Source organism: Anabas testudineus, chromosome 1, assembly GCF_900324465.2.
Source record: "Anabas testudineus chromosome 1, fAnaTes1.2, whole genome shotgun sequence".
Taxonomy (NCBI): Eukaryota; Metazoa; Chordata; class Actinopteri; order Anabantiformes; family Anabantidae; genus Anabas; species Anabas testudineus.
In genome coordinates, this window is record NC_046610.1 from 3278969 (window position 1) to 3303372 (window position 24404).

A 24404-nucleotide genomic window follows, 5' to 3' on the forward strand; every position below is an offset into this window, starting at 1 on the left:
ATTGTGTTCACCGACCGTAATAAAAAAGTTAGTGAAGCTTTTGTTGCTGTCTGCATTATTTAGTTCTTCCTCATTTTTGCTATGTTTTTAGAGCTGGGAAAACCCCATGAGACTGCTGCTATTACAGTTACAACTTTCAGTTCCCTTTCCACAGTGGAAACAAATAAAACAAAACGTTTTTCGCACAGACAGGATTAAAATGAGCGTTAAATCATGTGAACAGTTTCGGTCTTGGCGACAGAATGGCACAGCTGAACGTGTAGAGTAGCTGTGCAGAGACCTCTACAAGTGGCAGCCGTTGATAGACAGTTCACCAGCAGTAGCATCGAGGCTCCTGCATTTATCTTGCAGAGAAGGATCAGTGGAGCATTCTGCAGTCGAAGGCCAGCGCTCCACCCACGTGTCCTTTCCTAACATGTAGATGAAACTGAGACAGAGCACAGGGGGTTATATATAGACTGTAGACTCGTTCTTTACAAATGGTGTGATTCAGCTCTTGTGGCAGTTGTATGTGTTTTACTTTTCTCTGCACCCTTTTAACCTTGTAATTGATTATTTACCAGAAATACAGGATTTATTTTCCCCAACTAGCCAGATGAACTTGTATTTTCACAAATTGTAATTTGCAATCATTCAGGTCCGAGACTACTGGGAACCAGAATTGATAAAATAATCTTGTCTGCACACTGAGCCGACACCCTAAATTTGTTTAAATGAAAGTACATTTTTAGCTCAGTGCAGTTTAAAAGTGAGAACTGTGTCAAAATAACCAAACGCTCGACAGACCTGCAGCTAAAGCAGCTGTTTGAGACGCTAAGTGACATTTTCATGATTAGTTTCGTGTCCGTTTCTGTTGTGCTATTATTATTATTATAACACGTGGATTTCTACACGTCAATGATTATATCCCAGTTGACACAGTTTGCCTCTTCTGAGATTGTCAATTTTACCTGATAACTTAATGCAGCACCGAAGACTTGAATGTACACTTCCAATATTAACGTTACGACATTTTACTTTGTTACTATCAAGCTTGATTATGAAAAGCTTGCAGATGGAAGTTTGGATAAAACCGGATTTGATGGTGTTGGACTGGACTTTTTTTTTTTTCTTGCTGTCCTTACTTGTTTGTCTCAGAGTCAGTGGTCCACACGTCCACTTTGGGGCCGATGATGAGGTACTGGGAGCCCTGCTTCAGGTCGAGTCCGTCTCTGCAGCTGCCATGAGACTTGAAAAACCGCGTCTGTCCCACTTCAACTCCACTCTCCAAACCTGAATTACGTTACATTAACACAGAATAAACCCTGAAAATCAAATATACTGAATGAATAACCGGCAAGAGAAGCTTTGATATCAGTGACTCACCCAGCTTGATAACTTGTGTTATCTCCATCTCGTATTTGTCGTAGTAACTCTGGCTCACACTCAGCACCTTCACCTGGAAAACTGAAACACAGAGTCCAGAGAGGATGAGGCCTGTTGTAAAATCTTGCATCTTGCTCTGACTGAGTTTTAATATGCTGCGTTAGTGAACAGTAACTGTGTTCCAGCTGTAAGTGTGTGACTCTGTGTCGCACCGTGATGTAAACTCTTGCAGGCAAACGTTTCTCTGTCTTTGCTGGAGAAATTTTCACTGTCGGTTTTAGAGACGCAGCAGTCACCTGGAAAATAATGAGCAAATAAGAAGTACAGAACGATAGCAACACTACCTGTACTGATGCACTGTCACAGACACGTGCACACGCTCACCCTCCGTGCAGCGGCAGACATTGTCTTTGCAGATCTGAGAGAGCGCTTCTTTGTCCTCCTTAGGAGTGTAGGTACGAGTGCAGCGATGATCTGTGACACAGAGACAGTAGGGATGAACTCCTTTCACTGCTGTACGGGACATTGCTGGTTTGAACTATTTCTATCATGTTTCAGAATGATGTAATGTGCAGTGAAGCATTTCCACGTACATCAAAGGATTAATTCTCTTTCATTTAAAAAGTAGTAAATAAAGTTGCAGGTGAACAAAAAGCCTCTCAACCTCTCTTGGTTATATCATGAACTCTGTGGTGTGAGGTCAGGCTGTGCTTCTACCTGGGTTGTAATACTCATAGGCAGTAACTGAGGATGGCTGCAGGAGGCCGACTTTAAAAGTCTGCTGAAGCCTGAAGATCAGGATCTCTGGCTCTGTGTGAGACACCTGGGAGCAGGAGAAGAGAGCTGGAGTTAGTACGTGGGTGTTCCAAGAAGCTGAATCACTGAGTTTCTGGTGAGACGGTGTTGAGTAAAACCTGGAAGTGTTGTCACGTGGTGCGCTTGTTAAGGGAGGGAGATGGAAATTCTTATGCTGTATACATTTTACACTTATCTAGTGTAGTTGAAGTGTACCAGTTCCAGAGAACAGAACCGCCACTCACCACACTGCAACCCCGTTGCTATACGATGGCTATACAATGGCACTACACCCCCCCCCCCCCCCCCAAAACAAAACAAAACAAAACAAAACAAAACAAAACAAAAACTGAGGTATGAACTGAACCTTGGATTTGGACAATTTTGACAGTTTCTAGTGGGATTGATATCATGCTGATCTACATTTTACCATATAGTTAGGTCCATAAATATGAATAAAGATAATCTTTATGGAATTTGTCCACTGTGCACCAACAGTGAACTTGACAATAAACACTAAAGCTTTTTTGTCTTAAATAAAGTTTGTTCCAAGATCTACTCAACAACGTTTTAGTTAATCTCTTTAATGGAGAAGGTCCCTAAACAGAATAGAAATAAATAAATAACAAGAATGTTTTCTGCAGGTTGTTACCTTGAACAGGTGGATGATCAGTGAGCCTCTCTCACTCAGGTTATCAACAATCTGGAAGTTGCTGATGTAACGATCCACTGAATTGAACAACTAGGAAAACAAAAAACAGATGAAAACCTGCGGAGTCCAACACAGGATGATCTGATTTCTGATCATCCTGTGTTGATCTATTAAACTCTATTTAAGAGTATTTTCAAACAGTATTGGTGGAGGTTTATTACCATATCCAGATCTGAGTTTTCTGGGGTGAAGCCTGTGGGCAGACTGATGTCCAGAACCACCATCTTGACATCTCTAGGTCCTAAAGCTCTGGAGGGGAGAGGGAAAACAGCTTTGACAAAGAAATCTACACTAATCACTTATAGATGAGAGTGGGTTGAGAACACAGATAAAACTTTCCAGGCATGTGAGCGGCAGCTTATCAACGTTAGTCGTACTAAAGGCAGAAAAATGCTCAGCGAGGGACAAAGGAAACCTACCTACAATAAAACTTCTAATATTGTGCCAAAGACCTTTTTTAGTATTTTAATTCTCTTCTTATAATTTAAAATAAAGTTACACAAATACATTAAAATTACATTAACGTCTCACCTCACTTTGATGGTGATCTGGTAGGACTTCTCCACATCTGCAGGAGGCTTTTCTGTAGGACCAAAGCAAAAAATGAATGTCGGTTTATAATGATATTATATTTGCTGTGCTTTTTTATACTGAATTTTATTTTTCTTTATTTATGTCAATATAAAATGTAAAAATTAACTGAACATAGTGTTATATGTTATAAAACCTTCTCATGTATTGTATGTGTATGTATTATGTTCTCGTCCATCTCTTAATAAAAAAATTCAGCTTGTTATAAGAAGTGTTTAATTTAATTTAGTATTTTGTTAAGTGATGGTAAAAAACAATTGTCATATTAGACTTTGTTTTCTGCCGTTTTTCAACAATAAATAAAAAAAAAGAGAGACATCATGAATATATGACACCATCTGAGCAGCAGTTACCACTGGATTCTTTGATGTCGACACTGAGCTCTAAGTCCTTGCAGGGTTTTTTCTCATCCACTTCATGCACTTGGTTGTAGTAGGTCACGATCTTTTTAAAGTTCAGACAACATAAGAGGAAACAAAGTGCACAACAGCAGAGACACACACAAGAGGTTAAGACGTGAAAAACAAAATATATCATTAGTGTTAAATAATGGTCTTATAATGAAAACACAAGTCACGATTCAATTCACATCCATTTACATTTAAAGTACACAGTCAGTCATGTGATCGTACCTCCAGTATCCCCTGTCCATTCCCTCGAGCCTCCACCTCCAAGTCAAGATTAGTAGGTAACTACACAACACAAAGCATGAGGGAAGAACAAATGGTCTGTGATGCACGTTTCAACTTCAATACCTACATTGCTCTAGACTTCTGCCAGATATCACTTTCTTTTCTCACCCTGGATGTGCGGAGAGCGTAGGAGTTCTGGGGGTTGAAATTGTAGCGGATTTCCTTGCGCCCTGTTATCCTGACATCTACATCCAGAGTGAGGTCATCAGGAGGGGGTTTGTTGATCAGGTACTCCGACAGTGCATGGAGCACCACCATCGTGGGCTGAGAGAATCCAGAGAAAGAAAAGAGAGACTTATTAACGATAAACAACAATAAAGTTGATGATGTTCAGATCAAGAATTCATGTCTATGTGTGTTGAAGCTTTATCGTAATTATCTGAATTAACTTGATACGTTTCTGCATTATCTTAATATCACAAATAAATAAGTGTGCAGGTCATAGTTAGGCAGTGCTCACTAATCAGAGAGTGGAGCAGGGAAATAAGATAGAAATAGTTAACAGATGCTGACCTGTGTGGAGCCAAAGCCACCTCCTTGTCTTCGCTGGTTGTTAAGCCATTTAAAGGGTGCTGCAGCTTCCTCCAGGCGTCCCAGCTTCACCAGAGTGAGCAGGGCATATCCGGTCGCCTCCAAGGTAAACAAGTGGTTCTCCCTGTCGGGCCAGTGGCTGCCACCTGCAGGACAGAGGAGCAGACAGGGGAGAGCTTTTGTGTAGTTTCTTTATTGGGTGAGTGACTAAATTGATAACCTTGCAGTACAGTACATGTGAAAAAACGTGTACAGGATACCTGGAGCTGCGGCTCTGAGTAAAGATTGTGTTGGGTTAAAGGGTTGATCCTTCCCCAGCAGAGCCAGCGCGTAGGAGGCGATGGCCACTGTGTACGGTCTCCTCCCTGTCTTCTCCAGCTCCCTCCTCAGATACTCGGCCGTCTTACTGATAGCGATCTACAACGGACAGATGTTGTAAAAGAATTGTTTTAATAAACTACTGAACCCTTCATAATTAATTCATTCTTCTGCTCCTTTGTAAAAATTACCTGGACATTCTCAACTTCACTGGCACAGCGTATTCCTGCCTGCTTGGCTTCAGCAAGAGCTATGAGGACAAAGGCTGTCAGGGTTATCTCAGGGTCATCGCCACGGAGACCACCCTGAAAACATGCAGAGAAAAGTATGAACACAGCTGTTGTGCTATAATTTTTAATGTTTAGGGTAGATGTGTCCAGGATACGATGAGAAGTGTTTTTGTTTTAAACAGGAGGTTTTGGATTGTTCTGATATTCACTAAATAATCAGTAAAGAAGAGCAAAGAGGAACAAAAGAAGATTAAATATTACTGTCATGGTAGTGGAGTAAACTGGGTTGTCCTCTACGAATTTTCCCTGAGGAAGCCGAAGTTTGTTGTTCACCAGGTAGAGCAGAGGGTCACACACTTGCTGCTCGTCGATCCCAACAATGGAGTGAGCCATAGCGAAAACCTTCACCACATACGCTGTGATCCTGACGTTCAGATAAGTCTATATTTAGTCACTTTGGAACAAATAAATGATGCGTATGAATTCTGACAGCAGATATTGCTGTGTTTAAAATAGTAAATTAAAATTTTTACATTACAATAAAATGGTTTTAAAATAGTTTTTTTTACAATATTACAATAAAATAGTTTGGTCTCCAGGCCTACGTTTAGTCATAATAATTCCTCGTGCATGTCTGTTATAATAGAGAACACAGACTTTATTTTAAAAACAATCTTTTCTGATCAAGTATAATTCTTGCATGTCAGTAAAATATGAAAACATTTTGAACTGTACCATGTACTTGCACCTTCACGGCTGTAGGGGGGATAGGAGCCATCTTTCTTCCTGTATGTCAGCTGGGTCTCATACCCTGAAAACACAACACACAGAAGAAAAAGATGGAGCGTCGTGTACAGTAGTGAGACATTTTACTGCATTTATATTGAAACAAATTCATAGATCAACCCTCTAACTAGATGGTTATTCAGTCTGCCCACCAGGCTACAATTCAGCCATCAGACCTAATTATTACCCATTCATCAACCATTCATCCATCTGTCCACATATCCAACTATTAAACCTACCAAGATACAGCCTTTCATCATACTTCAGACCATCCATCATCATCATTGACCCATCTGTGTATCAAACCATCCATCCCCTCATGGATCACCAACTACTCCATTCATTTTACATTCAGCTGTTTGTCTAACTGATCTTTATTCATACCCGTTTAGTTCTATTTTCCTTTTTTTTAATTTCGTAATAGAAATCCAGTTTGACTTGCACTAAATCTTCCCACTCACCTTTCTTTATGTATCGGTTAGCCTCGGCCCTGCGCACCACCCCCACACTCTCCCAGTTGTTGGTTCGCTCCAGGTAGAGGGTGGCAATGAGCGGCAGAGTGATGCTGGCCAAGTTCTGCTCCACACAGCCGCCGGGCATCTGGATCAGAGATGCCAGAGAGTCTTCTTTGATGGAGTTATCAATGCTGTCTGCCAACACGTTGCCTGGAGAGATGAGGAATCATAAATCGGTGATTCTCTTGGGTTTATTCTTAGTGCTCGTCATTGTTGCTCTAGTGACTGACCTCTGATATTGATGAATGTCTCTGGCACAGAGTTTGGCACAACTGACTCCAGTTCAACCTTGCCAACACGAACCACCTGTTTTCCTGCAGTGAATGAAAACTGAGTCATTAAACATAAAAATATATATCCTCATTTGTTTAAACCCAACTAAGGTTTTAGTTGTTTTGTGTACCGTAATAATCACTGAGCCTGTTGTGTGTGTAAACTTACTGAGTTAAAACCAAATGCAAAAGTAGAAACCGAACAACAGAAATATTGTTTGGTGTTTTATTTGTTTTATGTTGCAGAATAAAATCAGACAAACATATCGTAATAAAAAAACTTGCAATATGTACTCTGCACGACGTGCAAACACACGAGAAAAGTCACAAATAACAGCTCAAGAAGAAATGTTTGTAATTGTGTTGGTTTTATTAGAGATGCAGCATGTGCCTGTGGGCACTTCGCAAAGACCCAGAACTTCAGATGTCAAACTCAGAAAGATTAAAAACGTGTAGTTCAGGTCAGACTAGGGCTTTCAACTTCATTTTATGTGGTTAGTTCAAGTTTGCAACTCACAAATCAGTGACCAAATTCTGTGTGGAGGTGTGGATTTGACTCATAATTACAGCAGCTACCATATAAATAATGTTACTGTTTGGTATTTATCTTTGATTTAAGTTCTGATTTATCACTTGATTTATTACAAATATAAATTTTTTGCAAAAACACACACCACACACTCCAAATAGAGATTATAGAAGTTGGACATGAACTCAAAAAAGGTGACACATTAACAAGCACCTGACAGAATATGATAGGAAATCAAGCATCAGTACAATAATCTTACCTCCTACAGCTGTTGGATTTAACACCTCACTCAAAACTTCAGTCTTCTGCACTCCATCCAGCTGTTCGGGTTAAACATATATATTGATTATAGTGTTTAATTTTACTTCATTTAGTCTGTAGTGTCCTATTCACTGTAGAAAGTGACTCACCACCACCCGGAGAAATTTCTGGATGCGGTCTCCTCCTATGTCTCTGTCTGCTACCATCACCTCTATTGGATGTTTTCCTACCACTAGCGGTATGATGGTGTAAGGCACTGCTACAGAAGAGTCAGCCGGCACTGTCACTTCCTGTGTGTGTCTGTCTTTAAAGGCGATGCTACACATGCCTTCTGTCTTCATCAGCACCACCCTCACCTGAGCAGAAACCAGGCACAACACAATCAAGAATGCTGAAGAAGTGAAATAGGAAATAGGAAGTGGCTGTTCTGTGTAGTTGTGAGGTGACTGTCTTACACGCAGGTCGTCATTGCCGTAGTTATGGATCACAGCTTTAATCTCCACCTGTTCGTTCCTCGCCACCGAATACGGCAGCTTCAGGTCTACAAAGAATCGCTTCCATGCTCTGAAGTTATAAGGCTCAGCAACACAGAAACCTAGACACATTCAGAAGGCAGAAGGGGTTATCTGCTTGTATGTGATGTGTTTGTAGTACTTCTATTACCCTATTAGAGCACTGAATCAGGATGGTTTTAGGAATTAGGTTTGCCATGTTTTTACACTTGAACTGAGATGTGATGATGAGATGAGAGGTAACTCCATCACACTCATCAGCAGCATTAATGTTTACTTGAATTTTTGTTTCTACCAAACTGAGAAACTGTAAATCTAACATTTCATGACAGCATAGAAACAGTTGACATATGATAGTGTGCGTTGGTAAGGATTAGAGTTAAGAGGTAAGACGTGTGTATAAACATCGAAATGTTCATAGTTAAAACTGTAAGATTTGTCATCAGAGGACCTGAAACAGGAAACACAGTGTGATTCATCCTCCTCTTACCTGTATTTGGTGATGAACTAATGGCCAGAAGTCCCCACTCTGTGATGCTGTCAGGTAAAGGCTGGGTAACAGTCCTAGATGCCAACCTGTTGATTAATTTCATGTCTCTGTTATCATCAAAACCACTTCTCCTTCTTAATAAATGCAGTATGCAGTATTTTACCAACTGAATAAAACAAAACCAACAACTACACACAGTTTTAAGAAATGTATAAATACAAAGCTAAAGAGCGACTGTTCCTCTGTAACCTCTACTGGAACATTTCACTCACCCGTCTCTGTCTGGCTGGCTGGGCAGATCCACCTCCCTCCACAGCCAAGACTCGTAGAACTTGGAACGCAGATCCATCTGAGTCTCATCCAGGTATTCCCAGTCTTCATCCTCATACTCCTCTACATCATCCACTGCCACTCTTTCCATCTCCAAATTCATTTGTATTGAATCTTCAGGCACTTGTACAGCCACTACCTGTAGCGTAGCTTCCTCAATTACCCTAGGTTTGTTAAGGCTGCTAGTTAACATTACCCCACCTGTGTGACCAAATAAATTTATGGTCAGCAGGTCTTATTTATGCAAACATATCCATGTTAACTAGCTTGCAGCCATCTTCCTTGTCTTTGCTAATACTATTGGTCTGAGTGTAAATCATAACCTTTACATACATGCAGAACCTTGATCGAATTTTCTTTACTGAGTTGGGTAGATGCAATGATTCTGATCGGGATGGGGATCAAAAGTCCAGTCCACCACTTAAGTGGTGCAGATAATCACATCCCCATCGGAATGATTAGATAAGATGTCCTTTAGATCAGACATTGTAAACAATACACAACTAAATTTCAAAGCAACCTCTTACAATGATTAACAGATAACTGAAACTGAAACAGAATGGAAAAGGCGTAGACATTACCCAAGCCGGAGTGGAATCTTTGAACAATCTTTGGACGTTGATGCTGGTACGAAAAAGTTGGCACAGGGGGAGGCCTAGTGGTGGGAGGGACTGTTGTGGTGGGTGGTGCACGGTCAAACACCTGGTTCCTGTAAGTGGCACAGCAGTAGCGGAAAGCCCGCATACATTCCCAGCCCTCAGTGATGTACAGGGAGCGTCGCGTACACGAGTACGGCATGGGGATCTCCCTCAGACCGTCTCTACAGCAGCGATGTTGCAGCTTCTCCTTGTAGTGATTCTCTGAGACAGAGGCAGAGGGCAACGAGGTGGTGGAGAGGGAGACATTACAATCACTAATATCAATATTGGCAATAAAGTAATAAATACATTCTAATCCCCAGATACTGAAGTGATGGATGCTCAGAGCATGATAAACAAACAGTTTCTCACAGCACCATCAGTTCCCTTCATTTCTATCTTCAGGAAGGTTCAAACTATCCGCCTAGTGTTTTACAAATGACGGATATCTGGACACCTACCCAGCTCGGCTTTACGGCGCAACAGTTCAGCAGAGCGCCTCCTTCTGGCACTGCCTGAGCACTGCAGGGCTGAGGAGGAGGCAGAAGGGGAAAAATTCATTAGCAGAGTAAGAGTAAATGTATTTCCATATGCACATAATGAAGATACTGAATTTAGGGTTTGACTGTAGGTCAGTTTCAAGCTCAGCTCAATTCCTACAGTAAATATATACATTCTTCAGTATCAGCTACAAAACATCATATTTTCACATTTTATGTAACAATCCACCTTCCAGTAACTCCAGTATTGCTTTATCTCCAGCAAACACACAGTGCAAACATGTCCTTCACTGTTACAAAGAGAAAGAGAAACCCTAACAGCACACTCAAATACCTTTATATATATATATATATATATATATATATATATATATATATATATATATATATATATATATATATTACCTTAACAGTAGCGAGAAATGAAATGAAAAATTACCATACAATCCCAATCAATCCCTAAAACAGCTTGGAAGTTGGTTTATTCAGTTCATAACCCAGGACTTTGCCAATCCTACTCATTGTCCATTTAAAACTTATAATCCTGTGAAAAAGGCCTGTGGTGTGTTCAGCAGCCTGACTGAAGCTAGAACATGTGGACTACCATCACCGCATCACATTTCTATTTTTCTATTTGTTCTTTTCTATTGTAGTAGCAGCAGGTACCTTGTCTGACTGGTGTTGTCACCCCGGTGCTGGAGGCAAACAGCAACCCTGCATCTGTGAACACCCCCTTGGCGTCTTTGCCTCCCCCTCGAGTACAGCCAATGTCTCCGTGCTCCACCACATCCCATAACTGAGCAAGACAAGCAAGTGAAGGGGGCGTGAGGTGTTATAGTTTTGTGTTTGAGGTTTAGTGCAGTAGTTCATAAAAACTGGTGGTTACTAGTAAAAGCAAACTGAAGATGGTCATTTACATCTTCACAACTACACTGTACTATCAAATCCACTCACCTTGCTCTGTCTAAGTCTGTCCTTGTTGAGCAGATAGACAGCATTGTCCACAACCACCAGGCTGACCTTTGCCCCTGGGTCACCTGTGACCTTAGCACTAAAGCTCTTGCCAGGTATGTAGTCCCGGGGTATGCCATCACCCGGCCCAACTTTGAGCTACAAGACAGGATGAATTAAAAGCCACTGAGACAAAAACAAAGATTAAACTAAAAGGAGAAAATCACAACAAAAAAAACCCACAAGAAATGTGACGACTGTCTCAAAAAACCTCTGACCAATAACTTTGTTCTATGGCAAACGCTGCTCTTTTAAACTGAGGACCTTTCCAGCCTCTGCAGTGAACTCTCACCCCTCCAACACAGGAGTCTGCCACATCTATCCAGACGGAGTCTGACACCACCTCCTCGCCCATCTCCCAGGGAATGCTGTAGAAGGCCACAAAACGGAATGACGGCATCATCTCTGGGGTGATCATCAGGCCGACGGCGGAGACAACTTGATTGGCCACATTCTCACGCTTGGCAAATATGATTTTGCCTTTGCTGACCACCTGAAAAATGTAGGACCATAATTTAGATTTATTTGTTTCTCAGATTTTATTTACCTTTAGTTAACTTTATTATTAAGTGTAGTTAAACTGACTAACTGCACTGTATTGGAACTGTCATATGATGATCTTGTCTTACCAAGTAGGTGACTTCTTTGATTAAGTCTCTGTGTGTCTGCTCTGCAGTTTTGATTTCCAGTTTCAGGGACAGTCTGTCTCCTACAGACACTGTGTTTGTCCCTAATGAGATGTACAGGTAGTTTTGTTGCTTCTGGCTAAAAGTGGCGTACGGCTGAACAGTGATCTGTTGCTTGGCTTGCTGATCTGGTCTCAGGTCTGCCTGTATGGTCTCAGCCTGGGAAACACACATAAATGAGATTTGAAGACAAACACCTAAGGAGAGATGTCCTGTTGTGAAACACTGATTCAACATTTTAATGTAAAACAAATATGGGTAGATTTGAAGAAATAACTTCACATTAAAATGTACTTTTTCATCATGTTTGATGAGCTTCATATGGCTTCAATGTATTGTCACATGTATTTAATTTTGTGAGAAGATTCATGCAGTTTGAAGAAGAACCACATGAAGGCTATGAATGAAGGTGAATGTTTACCTAACACCAAAGTAAAAGATAAAAAAAAAGGTTGAAGCAAGAACAGAACTATGGCAGGTCTGTGTAGAAGCACAACAGTTTGTTCTAAATAACGTTTCCACATGAATCCTTAGCTGTAAATACATGCTCACCCAGCTGCAGATAGGCAGAAGCTCTGAGAGTGAAAGCAGCATGCAGTAATACTAACGGTGATGGTTTGTGGGCCTTGATCACTCGGCATGTTGATGGTGCCTCTGGCAGTGCCAGAGTAGACGATCAGTGGCGTGTCCAGCAAATTCAGTTTGACTTGGACGTTACGACCCGGGGAACCATCGTGCTGGCTCACCTGGATCTGCAGAAGTTGGGGAAAATTTTCTCTCTGTGATTTTATGCATTACAGTTTTTCACTCATAGCAACTGAGCTGAAGGGCACAGAAAACAGGAGGATGTTTGGTGTTTGAATTTACTGTTAGCAAACCAAATTAATTTCTAAATTCAAATAGAAATAAAAGCAGGTGATCGGTCTTACTTTGAAGTCAAAGGGCAGGCCTGGCTTAAAGTACTTCGGTACATCCTTAAAGTTTAGGACATAGGGAGAATTCACGATTTTAATCCCAGTCTTCTCAGCTTCAACTAGGTCACTACCTGTACAGAAATAAAGAAAAAACGTTAATGAACCAATAAATGTTTTGTTTTTTCTTAATAGCACACATTTCCCAAAAGTTGTGACACCGCGGAGAGTCCATGTTTTTGATTGCTTAAGTTTATCCGGGGGTAAAAGGACATGTTGATACACATCTGACAGCAGGCTACGTTTCAAGGCTGATTTGCACAAATCATTAATCATTCCTGTGAGAGCAGTAAAATAAACTCTGGCCTTGTTACGACATTTCAGACTTACTGTGCTGTGATACAAGGGACGAAGAAAATCAACAAACTGCATCAACTGATATCATTAAAAAGCAGCAGCAGCACAATGACATTAAACAACACACACCACATTTTTTTCCAAACCCCCGAAGGATGTTTTCGGGTTCAGTGTCGGAGAGAAGGCAATGTCGCAATTTGTCAAAGAGTTGACCTAATATGAACTGTTGCCTACAGTCCAGTGTGTGCTTCTCTGTGGTCATTTTTCTTGTGTACTTACCGGTCTTGGTGAGCACTGAGGCCTTGACATACACAGAGTTGCCCACCAAAGACCTGATGTTAGGGTAAGCTGCCTTGAGTTCCTCCATGCTCAGGCTAACGACGCCATCGTTTAGCTGCAGAAAAAAACTGAATTATAACTTGGATGTTGACACAAACAGTTTGGCTCCACTTGGCTGCTCAGTTTAATCTATATAATGTGAGCTCAGAATTAGCTCCAAAAATGGAAAGTAAACACTGTTTAATGTCACCAAAATATGTTTGTTATAACAAATAACAATAAATATATAGCTAATAATTGTAAATATCAAATATTATTTTATTTGTAACATAAAACAAGTCATACACGTAGCATTAAGATGATGAACATTTTCTTTACATATCTATTTTATTTTCATGACGGCTCCTATAAATCAGTGAGAGCTGCTGGTGAATTACAGGGTAGAGCAGCGACTTACATCTGACACCTGCTTCACTGAAGGCAGCCTTGTCATCTGTTGGTTGATCTTCACCCCAAACACCACATAGGCAGTCCCCTGAACCGGCTCCCCAAATAGGTACCTGAGGCAATTACATCAGTGGTTGGTGAGCAAACAGTGGTTTATACTGATTCTTAACTGATGTGAAAATGTGGAGGAAAATCTTTATGTCATCAGCTCTAATCTGAAACAAGGTTGATGAGATCAGGTACGACATATGTTCTTATAGGTGTGCTTGGACAAGAAACGTGGCACCACCTCATATTCTCAGAGGCTAGTTTGGGGTAAGAGCACAGTTTTAAAGTTGAGATGAAAATTAAGTTTAGGTTTAACTAAGTGCAGCCTGGGGTACAGAGAGTTTAGATTTACTTAAGGTGTTAGTGAATCATTACATCGAGTAAGTAAGTAAAGTAACTAGTAAGAGTGTGTGTGTGTGTGTGTGTGTGTGTGTGTGTGTGTGTTGGACCAACCTAGCTGAAATCTGTACTTGCAGTTCCCTGTCATCCAGACTGAGGAATGATTTAATAGGAGTCAAGGTAACATTGAATGCAGGGAGCACTGGAACAATAGACCATAATAGTAAGGCGTAGCTTTCAGTTAGTGAATCATTTCATCATGTGATAAATTTAAAAAACCTATGCCTACTCAACAACATTATTTGAAACATGACGATATATTGTTATTAGCAAAACTGCAATTCACCTACCATATTTTTTCACTTGAAACTGAGAAGTGAATGTGTTCTGCTCCCAGTGGTCAATCTTTGCAGTCACTGTCCATGTTCCTTCACTGCCAGGCATTCAGTCACGGTGGAAAAAGTACAAAAAGGACAACAGAGAATCCATAAAAAGCCTTTCAGAAAGTCTGCAAACACTGAGCTAAGTTTTCACAAGGAAAATACCATGCTATTACCACTATTACTATATACCATTTAGATGCAGTGCTGAGACGGTGTGCTCTCTGCCAAGGCAGTCTTAAAAGTGACTAGAAGTGAAATTGTAAATATTTTAACATTAAAATGCTACTGCTGTTTTTATGGTACAGTTGCATTAAAAAAACTGAAAACATTATTTGATTGTCACTGCATTAAAAACTATCCATTTCGCTCCATCGTGTGTCAACCCAATAGAGATCATCATGCAGACAGTTAGTTCTGTTCTTTATTTAATAAATGCTGCACAGTGTGAATGTTCAAGAAAACAAGTCAGGTGTTGAAAGATAAGCTTTAAAAAAAAAATAAAGATGATCTTACTTGACATTTTCAGAGAGTTCAAATTCTTTTGAAAAGACACCATCTGTAGCTTTGACCCTGGAGTTCTGATTAACCACCACGCCATCTGGATTCTTAAAACACACACAAATGCCTACAGGTTATTTGACATAAGAAATTGAATAAGAAACTTATCATTCAACAAGTTACATTCCACCAAAATATTACCGGTGTCTAAAAAGACACGGCATTGTATCACCAGTAAATCCAAAAAGGTGTTAAACCCCAAGGCCATATTTTTTAAAAAGGGCTTGGTCACGCTCACAAACAGTTTTTTAAGATATTTACTATATAATGACAAACTTCAGGATCAGCATTTCAATGCCAAAGTCAAAAAAAGCATCTGCCAACGGGCTACATGTAAAATCCTAAATGATCATTTTATTGTTAAAAGAGTTGCTGATTAAACTTCTGTCAATCAACTATGATTTTATATATATCATATATTTATTTACCTGGATATCTATACTGATAGTGCTGTCAACGGCCTTAAAGGACGGAGTGGACACAAAGGCTCTGTAGTGAACTGGAGAGGGAAAAGGAGCGAGAGGACAAAATCCAGAGAAATATACTCAAAAGTTCAGCTTTCATTTGTCATAAACATTGTTTAGGTTTGAATCCATGTTTAATAATCATCCCCTGTAATAAGACCTAATGTTTCTGTGACCACTACCTCAGACAACCTAGTCTCATTTTTAAAAACATGACTTTAAAAAACAAACACATCCTACACAGCTATTTCAACCAAAATACTACATGCTATCGAGCATACTCACGTTTAAAATGATCATTTGTGTCTTTCATGCACCATTAACTTACATTAGTATCTTTAGTTCTCACCAGTATTTCCAGGGCTGTAGATGGGTTTGTCTGTCTGAATGAAGATGTACCCAGAATGAAAGGACACCATCATTATCCTCTCCTCAGAGTGGAAGCCCCCAAATGTCACAATAAGATACACAAACTTGTTCTTTTTCTCTTCACGATTCAATCTATCAGAGGGAAGCTGGGATAAAAGGAGATTGAGAAACAAGTTGGAGTTTCAGCAGGTTCATGACGACATCGTGAACAGGATCAGAGCAATAAACAAGTTATTTTTCTATTTAATCTAGTATCACATCTAAAATAAAGTAAATTGCTTTTGTTGTTAACATACAGTTGTTAGACTCTGGCCTTTGGTGAGTCACCTGTATAGCTTTAAGAGCGTGGAATTCATTTTCCTGATTAAGTGTCACAGAGTCCTGGAGGAGCATGGTGGTCCTAGTGAAGTCCTGGATGGAAATGGAAACGCTGATGGCGGTGGACAGACCATCTGCCTTTAGGTAGATGTTCTCCTGGCTGTCTGTCCTCAGCAGGTCTGGAGCCAGCAGAGTGAACCTAAGGCAGGAGGAGGATTCTTAATATGCAGAATATTGTACACCATCAGGTCACAGGCTATTAGTACTACTGTATTACCTCTCATACATTTAGTAGTGTTATGTTTGCTTATATAAATACACATAGTAAAATAAATAATTACAAGATAATAATTAGCATTTATTAAGACAGTGCTCCAACTAATTCTTACCACAGCCTGCACAGTCAGAAATCTCCACACAGCCCTCACCTCATTTTGTAACCATGGCTTGGGTATTGTGAGGTTATCAATGGTACCAGACACTGCTCTCATTTTTAATTCAGACGTAACAACTATTACTGCTACTGCAGCACCAGGACACCACAAATATTGTGAAAGAGAATATAAAAAAAAAAGACAAGAAGAAGAAGCCGCTAACCCTACAATAGTAGTGAGCATCACAGTTTGGTTTGATTGTTGTATTAAGATTTGTGTAGATATTTGGCACACTGTACCTTGGTGAAGAACTAACGCTTTCCTTTGTCTTTTTTACACTGCAAATAAACAGGAATATACATTTTAGTTGTTACACAACACAAACAAAAGGAAGGAAGTGATTTTACTTTGAAGATGTCTCATTCTGTTTATCGACATGAATAAAAAAAGCTGCAAAAATGACTAATCAAGCAGACACTGTTGAAATTATCTGATTGGTTAAAAGGGTGAGCCTCTCTTAAAGCAAATCTGCAACACTGACAGTGATGTTCTATGAGTGTGACTTAACAGGGGGCATCTACAGCAGCCCTTCACTCTAAGATCCTGTTTGGAAGTTACAGACCGTACTGTAGCATTAAACGCGACATTTGTTTTTTCCGTTTGGTGACTTACTCATGGAGATCCCAGTATCTCTGGATTGGAGAAAATCTGAGGGGTAGACACAGAAATAATAAGTGAACCTGTCAAAGGTTACAACTACATACAGTGTGACTGATGTGTGCACACGCACACACACACACGCACACACAGTACCTGTCTTGCCAGTGGAACCTGTAAAGAAAATGCAGTTTGATCAGTAAACAGAACTTTAGATACCAGTGTCCTAACAGTGAGCAGAAGCCAGAGAGGAACTTACTTTCCTGAACTGCTGAACTGTCCATTGGAGTAGCAGAGAAGCACAAGAAATAAAAAGCTTGTGCATAGTGTCCACAGAGCCATGTTGATTGATCGAGAGTCTCCGTGAACTGTGGCCACAACTGCAAAAGAACCCATCACCCCTCTTAACTCACAAACTCTGTACAGTCAACAGGAAGAGGAGGGCTGTGTTTTGTGATCAATAATAATGACACAAAAACAAACTGTAAGAGTTACCATGAAAACCCAGAGTTTAAATGACACAGTGCATTACTGGCCATTCCTATGGTTTAGGGCAAATTCAGAGTTGTGTCTTTAAAAAAAACATTTTAGAGATGTTAGTTGAGAACAGATGTTCTAAAGCAGGGGTTTTAACTGGTGGTACAGGGCCTTTTGGTGGTCTATGAAGGGACTGCAGCTGGTCTATGGCCAATTGTTGAGTAATACAGTTTTTAAACACAATCACACATATTGTTAGTGAATTATTAAATTAGTTTAAATAAAAATTAAGAAAAGTCAAGGTGACGTTCAGGATTAAAATGGTGCCAATTAGTTCTATCCTTGGTAGGCTCATTTTGAAATGTGTCATACAGCTTCAGCGTCTCTCTGTTACATATTAAACCTTTAAAGCCACTGGCAAAGAAAAGTATAAACCTGCAACTCACAAAAAGTAACTGAACACATTTATTTTTTGGTAGAATGACTTTCCTTCAGTGTGTAAAGCTTATCTGACTAGTAAACAAACGGCATAGAAATAAATAACAGCAACAACAATGAAGACTATGAGATGTCAAAGATGGATTTGCTTAATTAAAATACTGTACCTGTGACTGCCTGTGAAAGATTTCTGCTGACAGTTTATGTCATCGACCCAAAATACAAGTTGCATCAAGAACAAAAGGTTTCAACAGTCTCTTTAGATTTAATTTTACTTCGTACAGTTGTGTAACAGAAGACAGAAAATTTGTAAAACCAAATATTTTAAACTGTGTTTTCAGCACTTGTACAACATGTCAAAAACATTTTGAAGTCACCCTGTCATCAAATGACAATTTAACATCAGCTCAGTGGCTTAAATGGTTTTATACATTTTATTCAGTACATTTCCATTGTGACACTTAGAGTTAACCACAGCTGCTATTTATCCAACAGCAACATCTTCGGTTTGTGTTTGATTCTCAGGACAGACTGACTTCATCACGTCCATTTACTGAAAACAGAACCTGTCCCATTTAACTCTTTCATACAGAGCAGCTTCATTGTCCAGGGTCTGAATCTGAGTCGCTGTAGTCTGCTACCAGGGATGTGACTCTACTTCTGTCTTGTTCTTTCTCCTCTTCCGTCTTCACCAGTCCTTTATCTACTTCCTCTGTGATTTTTACACTGTCATTAGTGTCTGCTACTTCCAAACCCACTGGTCTTGCTTTAACAGCTGCATTTAATCCTTCCGCTGTCTGAGTGACAGAGGAATTGCCTGTGTTGACTGTGTTTGATTTTGTGCGGGTGATGGTGGCACACGGTTCGCTTTTGATTCCCACCCCTCCAGTGCGTTTGCGGATCAGCGGGCTGTGTGAGGAGCCAAGGGCTTTGGCTACTGCTGCTTCTTTCCCCTGCAGGCCCAGCTTATGCAGCAGACTTCCCGCAGCACCTCCTGGTGAGGCTGAGGGGGCGTTAAACCATGAACGAGAGGAGATCTCTTTCCGTTTGCTGTACTGCTTGTCTTCATAGGCTGAGTGGGAAGGGGAATAATGAGGATAATGAGAATAATTGGGATGTTTTTTTAAAAAATAATTTGCTCTGTTCATATACATGTAGGCTGAAACACATACTTTTAATTCTTAACATAGAACAAGAACAAAGTGAAATGAACAAAATCTGCTTTTATGGGATACTGAAAGAATTTCTGTAAGGGAAAATATTTTGGAGTTACAAATAAGACACAAGTGTGCACAAGTGGTTAGACAGGCGGTAAATGAACCGAGTGGATATCTGATTTCAGATCAGACATGTCTTGGGAGTTCTTCTGGACAAATCCTCACACTGTACATTTTTTGATACTTACAAGCAGAAGGGAGTGAATACATCACAACAAACTTGTTAACCAACTAATGTCTGTAAGAAAAATCCTCCATCTGTTACTTACAGTCAGGTGCCTGGTAGGTGAGCAGTGCTGCCAGTTTTTTGTCCTCCTCCTTCTCTGGCAGTAGTGGGATGGACAGGTTGGTCCTCATCCTCACTGCATTGTCTTTCTCCTCTTGCTCAGCCAGAGTCTTCTTCTCTGTCTGCATTGACAAAGCACCATCAATTTAGTGCAGCAATGGAATATTATTTTAAGAAAAGACAAGATTTAGATTAGATTAGGTCAATTTTTAATGTTTCATGCCCTGCTGGAGTAGTTTTCCTGTTATTATTTTTCTTCTTTTAAACTTCAACAGGTGATGACAAAATTTTACAAGGATATTATAAAAATACACAGGTGTAAGTTGAAATTCACAACTTATTACTACTATATGGAATTGCACAAAAGAACACATAATAGGTAATAAATCTAATCTAAACAGTAAACCATTTTAGATCCAGTTGCTTTCCCCCATCACATCATTCAAGGTCAGTCTCCTACCCTGAACGTCCTCCGGAGGGTACTGTTGAGCTGGAAGTCATCCTTCCATCCAGACTGGTAGTCCTGAATCTCAGACAGAGATGGCAGAGCCTTTGTAAGCTTTGCTTTGTCTTTCCCACCATGATCCAGCTTGTACATTGCATCCGTCTCCAGTTTCTCCTTCTCTGTCCGCTCTGTGCAGAGAGACAACAAAGTGAACTGATTAGGAGACAGATGACAAGCAAGCAAATTTAAAATCAGGTGGCCAAAAAGTGTCTCTGTGAAAACCGTTAAAAGAACAACAAATAATTTCTTTTTAATTGGCCAACATCATAAATAATTTACCTGTGGTAAGAATCTGTTCATTTTCAGCCATGTCCCATCGTTCCTCCTTTCTGCTTGCTCCACTTACTATCACATAATCGCAGGTCGCCGGATCTGTCTGCATCTCAATGTAGTTGACACAGAGATGACACTTCATCCTGAACCTGATCAAGAAGACAAATAAGTGAATATATGGAATTATTAATTGTAAAGAGGTTCATGTTGTTGTATGAGACACTGCATAAAGTATGATTTGAGTTTGTATAACCTTTATGTCAGTCTGTCCTTGTTTACCTGTAGATTGGAGTGGTATAGTAATTCCCCACTTTCTTCTTCTCAGCATTGTAACGGACTCCTACAAAAGCAGAACATCACTGTTATGTTATGGAAAAAAAGAGACACAGTATAAGACAAAACCTGATTATATGGGTCATGTTGTCCTCCAAACATACCCATTCCAATGTGATTTTTGCAGCCATCACACCAGATGTTGTAGGGCATCTCAAACCTTAAAGGAAGCAAATCATTAATGTAACCATTTCAAGAAAAAGATTTTCACTAACATTTGTGACTAGCATATGCTTCTATAAATACTAGTGATGCACTAAGATGTTAATACATGTGACTGAAGGATAATTACAAAGCTTTTGTGGGATTAAAATTAACAATAATAACAAAAAATATATACTATATAAAAAATGTTAGTAATTTTTAATTCCCCATGAATGGTCCACATCAAGCCCTCATTTCTGTATACATTCTGTACTGACCTGATGATGAGGATGCCCTGAGAAAGTTTCCTGGCCCTCTCACGCAGTGCATGAGTTTTATGGTAGCCATTGAGGGATCCATGCTAAAAACAAAAACATTTACACAATAATTTATCATCCATATGTAAAAGTGGAATTAAAAAACACAAACACACACAGGGCTGTGTGTTCAAACACACCTTGGCAGGATCAAAATCCGGAGGATAGTATTTGTTTGTTCCTTTTCTTTCACCCTGTCAAGAAAACAGTACAACGCACACTGTTAGTAAATCATAAATGGAGCATTCGAACATATATCCTAGTCATTTTTTTAATCTTGTTTAAGCACAGGTACCGATCATGGCTTACCATAGTGACAGTTGAATTTCCACACCAGCAATGAATTCACCCCTTTAGTCATTAGATAAAAAAAAGAACTAAAGTTACTGATAATATACAGCAATGTCAATAAGCACATATGGTTAAACAAATATAAAATCAGACTCTGCTGCAGCTAATACCAGCTCTTCTTAGCTGCTCCTTGTCAGTTTATGTAACTTACTAACTAAACACAAGTGTAACTAAAGAAACAATTTGACGTTAATGTTCCATTAACATTTACTAATGTTAGTTTGTCTCATAATGGGTATTTAACGGCTTTAGCGTCAGTTAATAACAAGCTGTGGATAAAGTGTATTAGTTAAGTAAGCTAATGTTAGCTAACATGAGTTAGGATCCTTGATATAAGGTACTACACCTGATATGCTCGCAAACTCCCACCAAGCCAAGGTCACAAATGTACTACAACGCACTTTAAATAATTACAATTAATTTCTTTAACAAATGATGGTGGGAGGGGTTGTTGTTTTAGAACAGAAAGTAGCTGCCAATATTAAATTGCCAGTTTTTTGCATTAAGTTTGGTGTAGCTCATTACACGGGAACGCGCAGGAGCCAACAGCCCTTCAAGCAAGCTAACCGTAGCTAGCTTGCTATGTAACGTTAGTGTCCGCTCCGTGCACTGATAAACAGCATATTTGCAACTACAGATAAAACATGTCGTGTTGTTTGTTTTAAATGTGTACGTGTCAATGTTTAGTATTAAGTACAGCTCTAAAATACTTACTAATTCCTCTTGTTTGTAGCTACACAAACAACCGAGAACCACGCAGGGGCCGATGGGTAATAAAGACGCAACTATGCGCGATGTTGCGGAAGTGATGTCACTACACAGAGGATTCTGGGAAGTACCGGTAGACAACGTGCTCAAAGAAACATATGTTCGATCTGTATTCTTCTATATTCTATTATCTGTATTCGTTGGTAAATATTGATGCCGCAGAAATGGAAACTGAAAAGGAATCGCACAAACGTTACATCTGCTCGTTTCCCGACTGCTCGGCGGCTTATAACAAGCAGTGGAAGCTCGACGCTCATCTGTGTAAACACACGGGGGTGAAGCCGTTCGCATGTGAGCACGACGGCTGCGGTAAGTCGTTCTGCAGCCCGTATCACCTGGGGAGACACGAGCTCACCCACAGCGGTGCGAAGCCTTTCCGCTGCACCGTGGACGGATGCACGGAGGCCTTCACCACCAACGCGAACCGGACCAGACACATAAGCCGCATCCACAGTCCGGGGCAGAAGAAGTACGTTTGTAAATTTGAGGGTTGTGGGATTGAATTTAAGAAGAACAAGCAGCTTAAATCCCACATATGTGAGCAGCACACCCAGCTGCCCCCTTACCAGTGCACTTATGAAGGCTGCCAGATGCGATTCACCTTCCCTAGCAAGCTGAAGAGGCATGAGAAGGTGCACAGAGGGTACCCCTGCAAAGAGGAGGGCTGTACATTCATAGGAAAGACCTGGACTGAGAACCTGAAGCACAGGAAGGAGCAGCACAGGCCCAGCTTTCAGTGCGACCAGTGCAGCAAGGTGTTCAGAGACTCATGGTTCTTGCAGCAGCATCAGCGTGTCCACTCTGACGTCCGAGTGGTCCTCAAGTGTCCCAGGGCTGACTGTGACAGGTCATTCACCACAATGTTCAACCTGCAGAGTCACATCAGCTCCTTCCACGAGGAGCTGCGGCCTTTCGCCTGCACTGAAGAAGGCTGCGGAAAGACCTTCGCCATGAGACAGAGCCTCCAGCGCCACAGCGTCGTCCACGACCCGGAAAGGAAGAAGCAGAAGAAGTCTAAACCCAAAAGGTCTCTTGCTTCCAGATTAAGCGGATACAGTGAAACAAAGAGAGTAATCTGCAAGAAACAGAAGAAGCCTGAATCAGTGCCAGCTCAGAGTATGAATCCACCTAATTCTGTTGAACTGGTGTCCCTCTTACAGGACACGTCCTTGCTGTGCAATCCTGCTGTGGACACACATGGACTTACTAATGTCCTGACAACCCCCTTAACAGTCTAATGTTTCATGAGGGAATACACACCCCCATTATGAAGACAGCACTTGCTTTAGTTTGTTTGTTTTGACGTATTACTACTTCTAACGCAAACATGTTGTTGCACAAGTTTGTCCCCTGTTCAGCCACTTTCTGGAAGTTTGAACTTTATAGTCTGAAAACCAACAGAACTATCTGTATCTTAATCCACAGTAACTGAACCAGACCCTGGTTTACCGTCCATTTGGGTGATTGACTGCAGTGTTTCATTGTGTAAATATATTTTTTGTGACTTATTGGTTGTTTCATGAAGCCAATATTATAGTCATATTATTTGACATTTGTAAAATTATTTTGTATTCGCATTGTAAAACGGTGGTGAAACACAAAGGATTTTTGTTTGCATTATAACAGTAGTATTTCTGGAATCGCAATTTCTGGATACCTTGTATAGTTGTCTGTGTAGTAGTTATTCCACCTAGTCTAAAATATGTTATCCCTAATATACTACAATGTGGCAGTCTGTTTAAATGGTCTTTCTAAATGGAGCTTCACAGTGTTCTTGTAGGTCTGAAGGATAAAGTGTATTGTCCCAAGTGAAGCTGGCAACACACAACTTATTTGTTTATGTTGGAGAGACTGTCATTGTTTCAGTATTGTGAGTCTATTGGTGAAATTAAAAATATTCTTCTACATAAGGAAGGGGATTCTGGTTAATCTTTAATTAAATAATTAAATATGTAATACAGTTTAGAATAGAAAATGAAATACAAATAAGAAATATAGCGTTGTAATGTAAAGTTCACAGAAAAGGA

General features: G+C 40.2%; 4 protein-coding genes across 5 annotated transcripts in view; 2 read left to right on the forward strand and 2 right to left on the reverse strand.

Annotated features, from left to right (window-relative positions):
* Positions 1-1270, forward strand: part of LOC113161784 (titin-like) — a 35283-nt gene extending 34013 nt beyond the window's left edge. The window contains exon 18 of the mRNA XM_026359585.1: positions 1138-1270. The gene's annotated coding sequence lies outside the window, so the exon portion shown is untranslated. The remainder of the gene's footprint in view (positions 1-1137) is intronic.
* On the reverse strand, positions 192-17679 carry LOC113162175 (complement C3-like). The gene is made up of 44 exons (XM_026360206.1): positions 17528-17679; positions 17425-17442; positions 17284-17319; positions 16911-16949; positions 16247-16436; positions 15900-16065; positions 15515-15585; positions 15042-15133; positions 14496-14578; positions 14260-14347; positions 13769-13871; positions 13312-13426; positions 12694-12809; positions 12373-12516; positions 11708-11923; positions 11371-11571; positions 11022-11177; positions 10734-10863; positions 10029-10097; positions 9511-9789; positions 8872-9130; positions 8600-8685; positions 8053-8192; positions 7747-7953; positions 7596-7656; positions 6766-6849; positions 6482-6685; positions 5970-6045; positions 5496-5658; positions 5196-5309; positions 4947-5103; positions 4669-4832; positions 4264-4419; positions 4096-4155; positions 3817-3907; positions 3404-3455; positions 3034-3121; positions 2813-2902; positions 2083-2188; positions 1750-1839; positions 1578-1661; positions 1366-1446; positions 1125-1272; positions 192-427 (listed from the first exon to the last, which is right to left on the reverse strand). The coding sequence occupies exons 1-44, from the start codon at positions 17662-17664 to the stop codon at positions 283-285; spliced, it is 5355 nt and encodes a 1784-aa protein (XP_026215991.1). The 5' UTR covers positions 17665-17679; the 3' UTR covers positions 192-282.
* Positions 17680-18187: 508 nt separating this feature from the next.
* ccdc130 (coiled-coil domain containing 130) lies at positions 18188-23060 on the reverse strand. Of its 2 annotated transcripts, none has more exons than XM_026360599.1 (10): positions 22944-23060; positions 21568-21609; positions 21399-21452; positions 21220-21302; positions 20902-20957; positions 20744-20804; positions 20471-20613; positions 20147-20319; positions 19670-19808; positions 18188-19255 (listed from the first exon to the last, which is right to left on the reverse strand). In XM_026360599.1, exons 2-10 carry the CDS (start codon positions 21568-21570, stop codon positions 18783-18785), a joined length of 1185 nt encoding a protein of 394 aa, XP_026216384.1. In that variant the 5' UTR covers positions 21571-21609; positions 22944-23060; the 3' UTR covers positions 18188-18782. The 2 variants fall into 2 exon arrangements, with proteins under 2 accessions (XP_026216384.1, XP_026216383.1); XM_026360598.1 differs by lacking the exon at positions 22944-23060 and adding an exon at positions 22324-22389.
* On the forward strand, positions 22416-24284 carry LOC113162468 (transcription factor IIIA). The gene has a single exon (XM_026360600.1). It carries the CDS (start codon positions 22476-22478, stop codon positions 23613-23615), a length of 1140 nt encoding a protein of 379 aa, XP_026216385.1. The 5' UTR covers positions 22416-22475; the 3' UTR covers positions 23616-24284.
* The last annotated feature ends 120 nt before the right edge of the window (positions 24285-24404 follow it).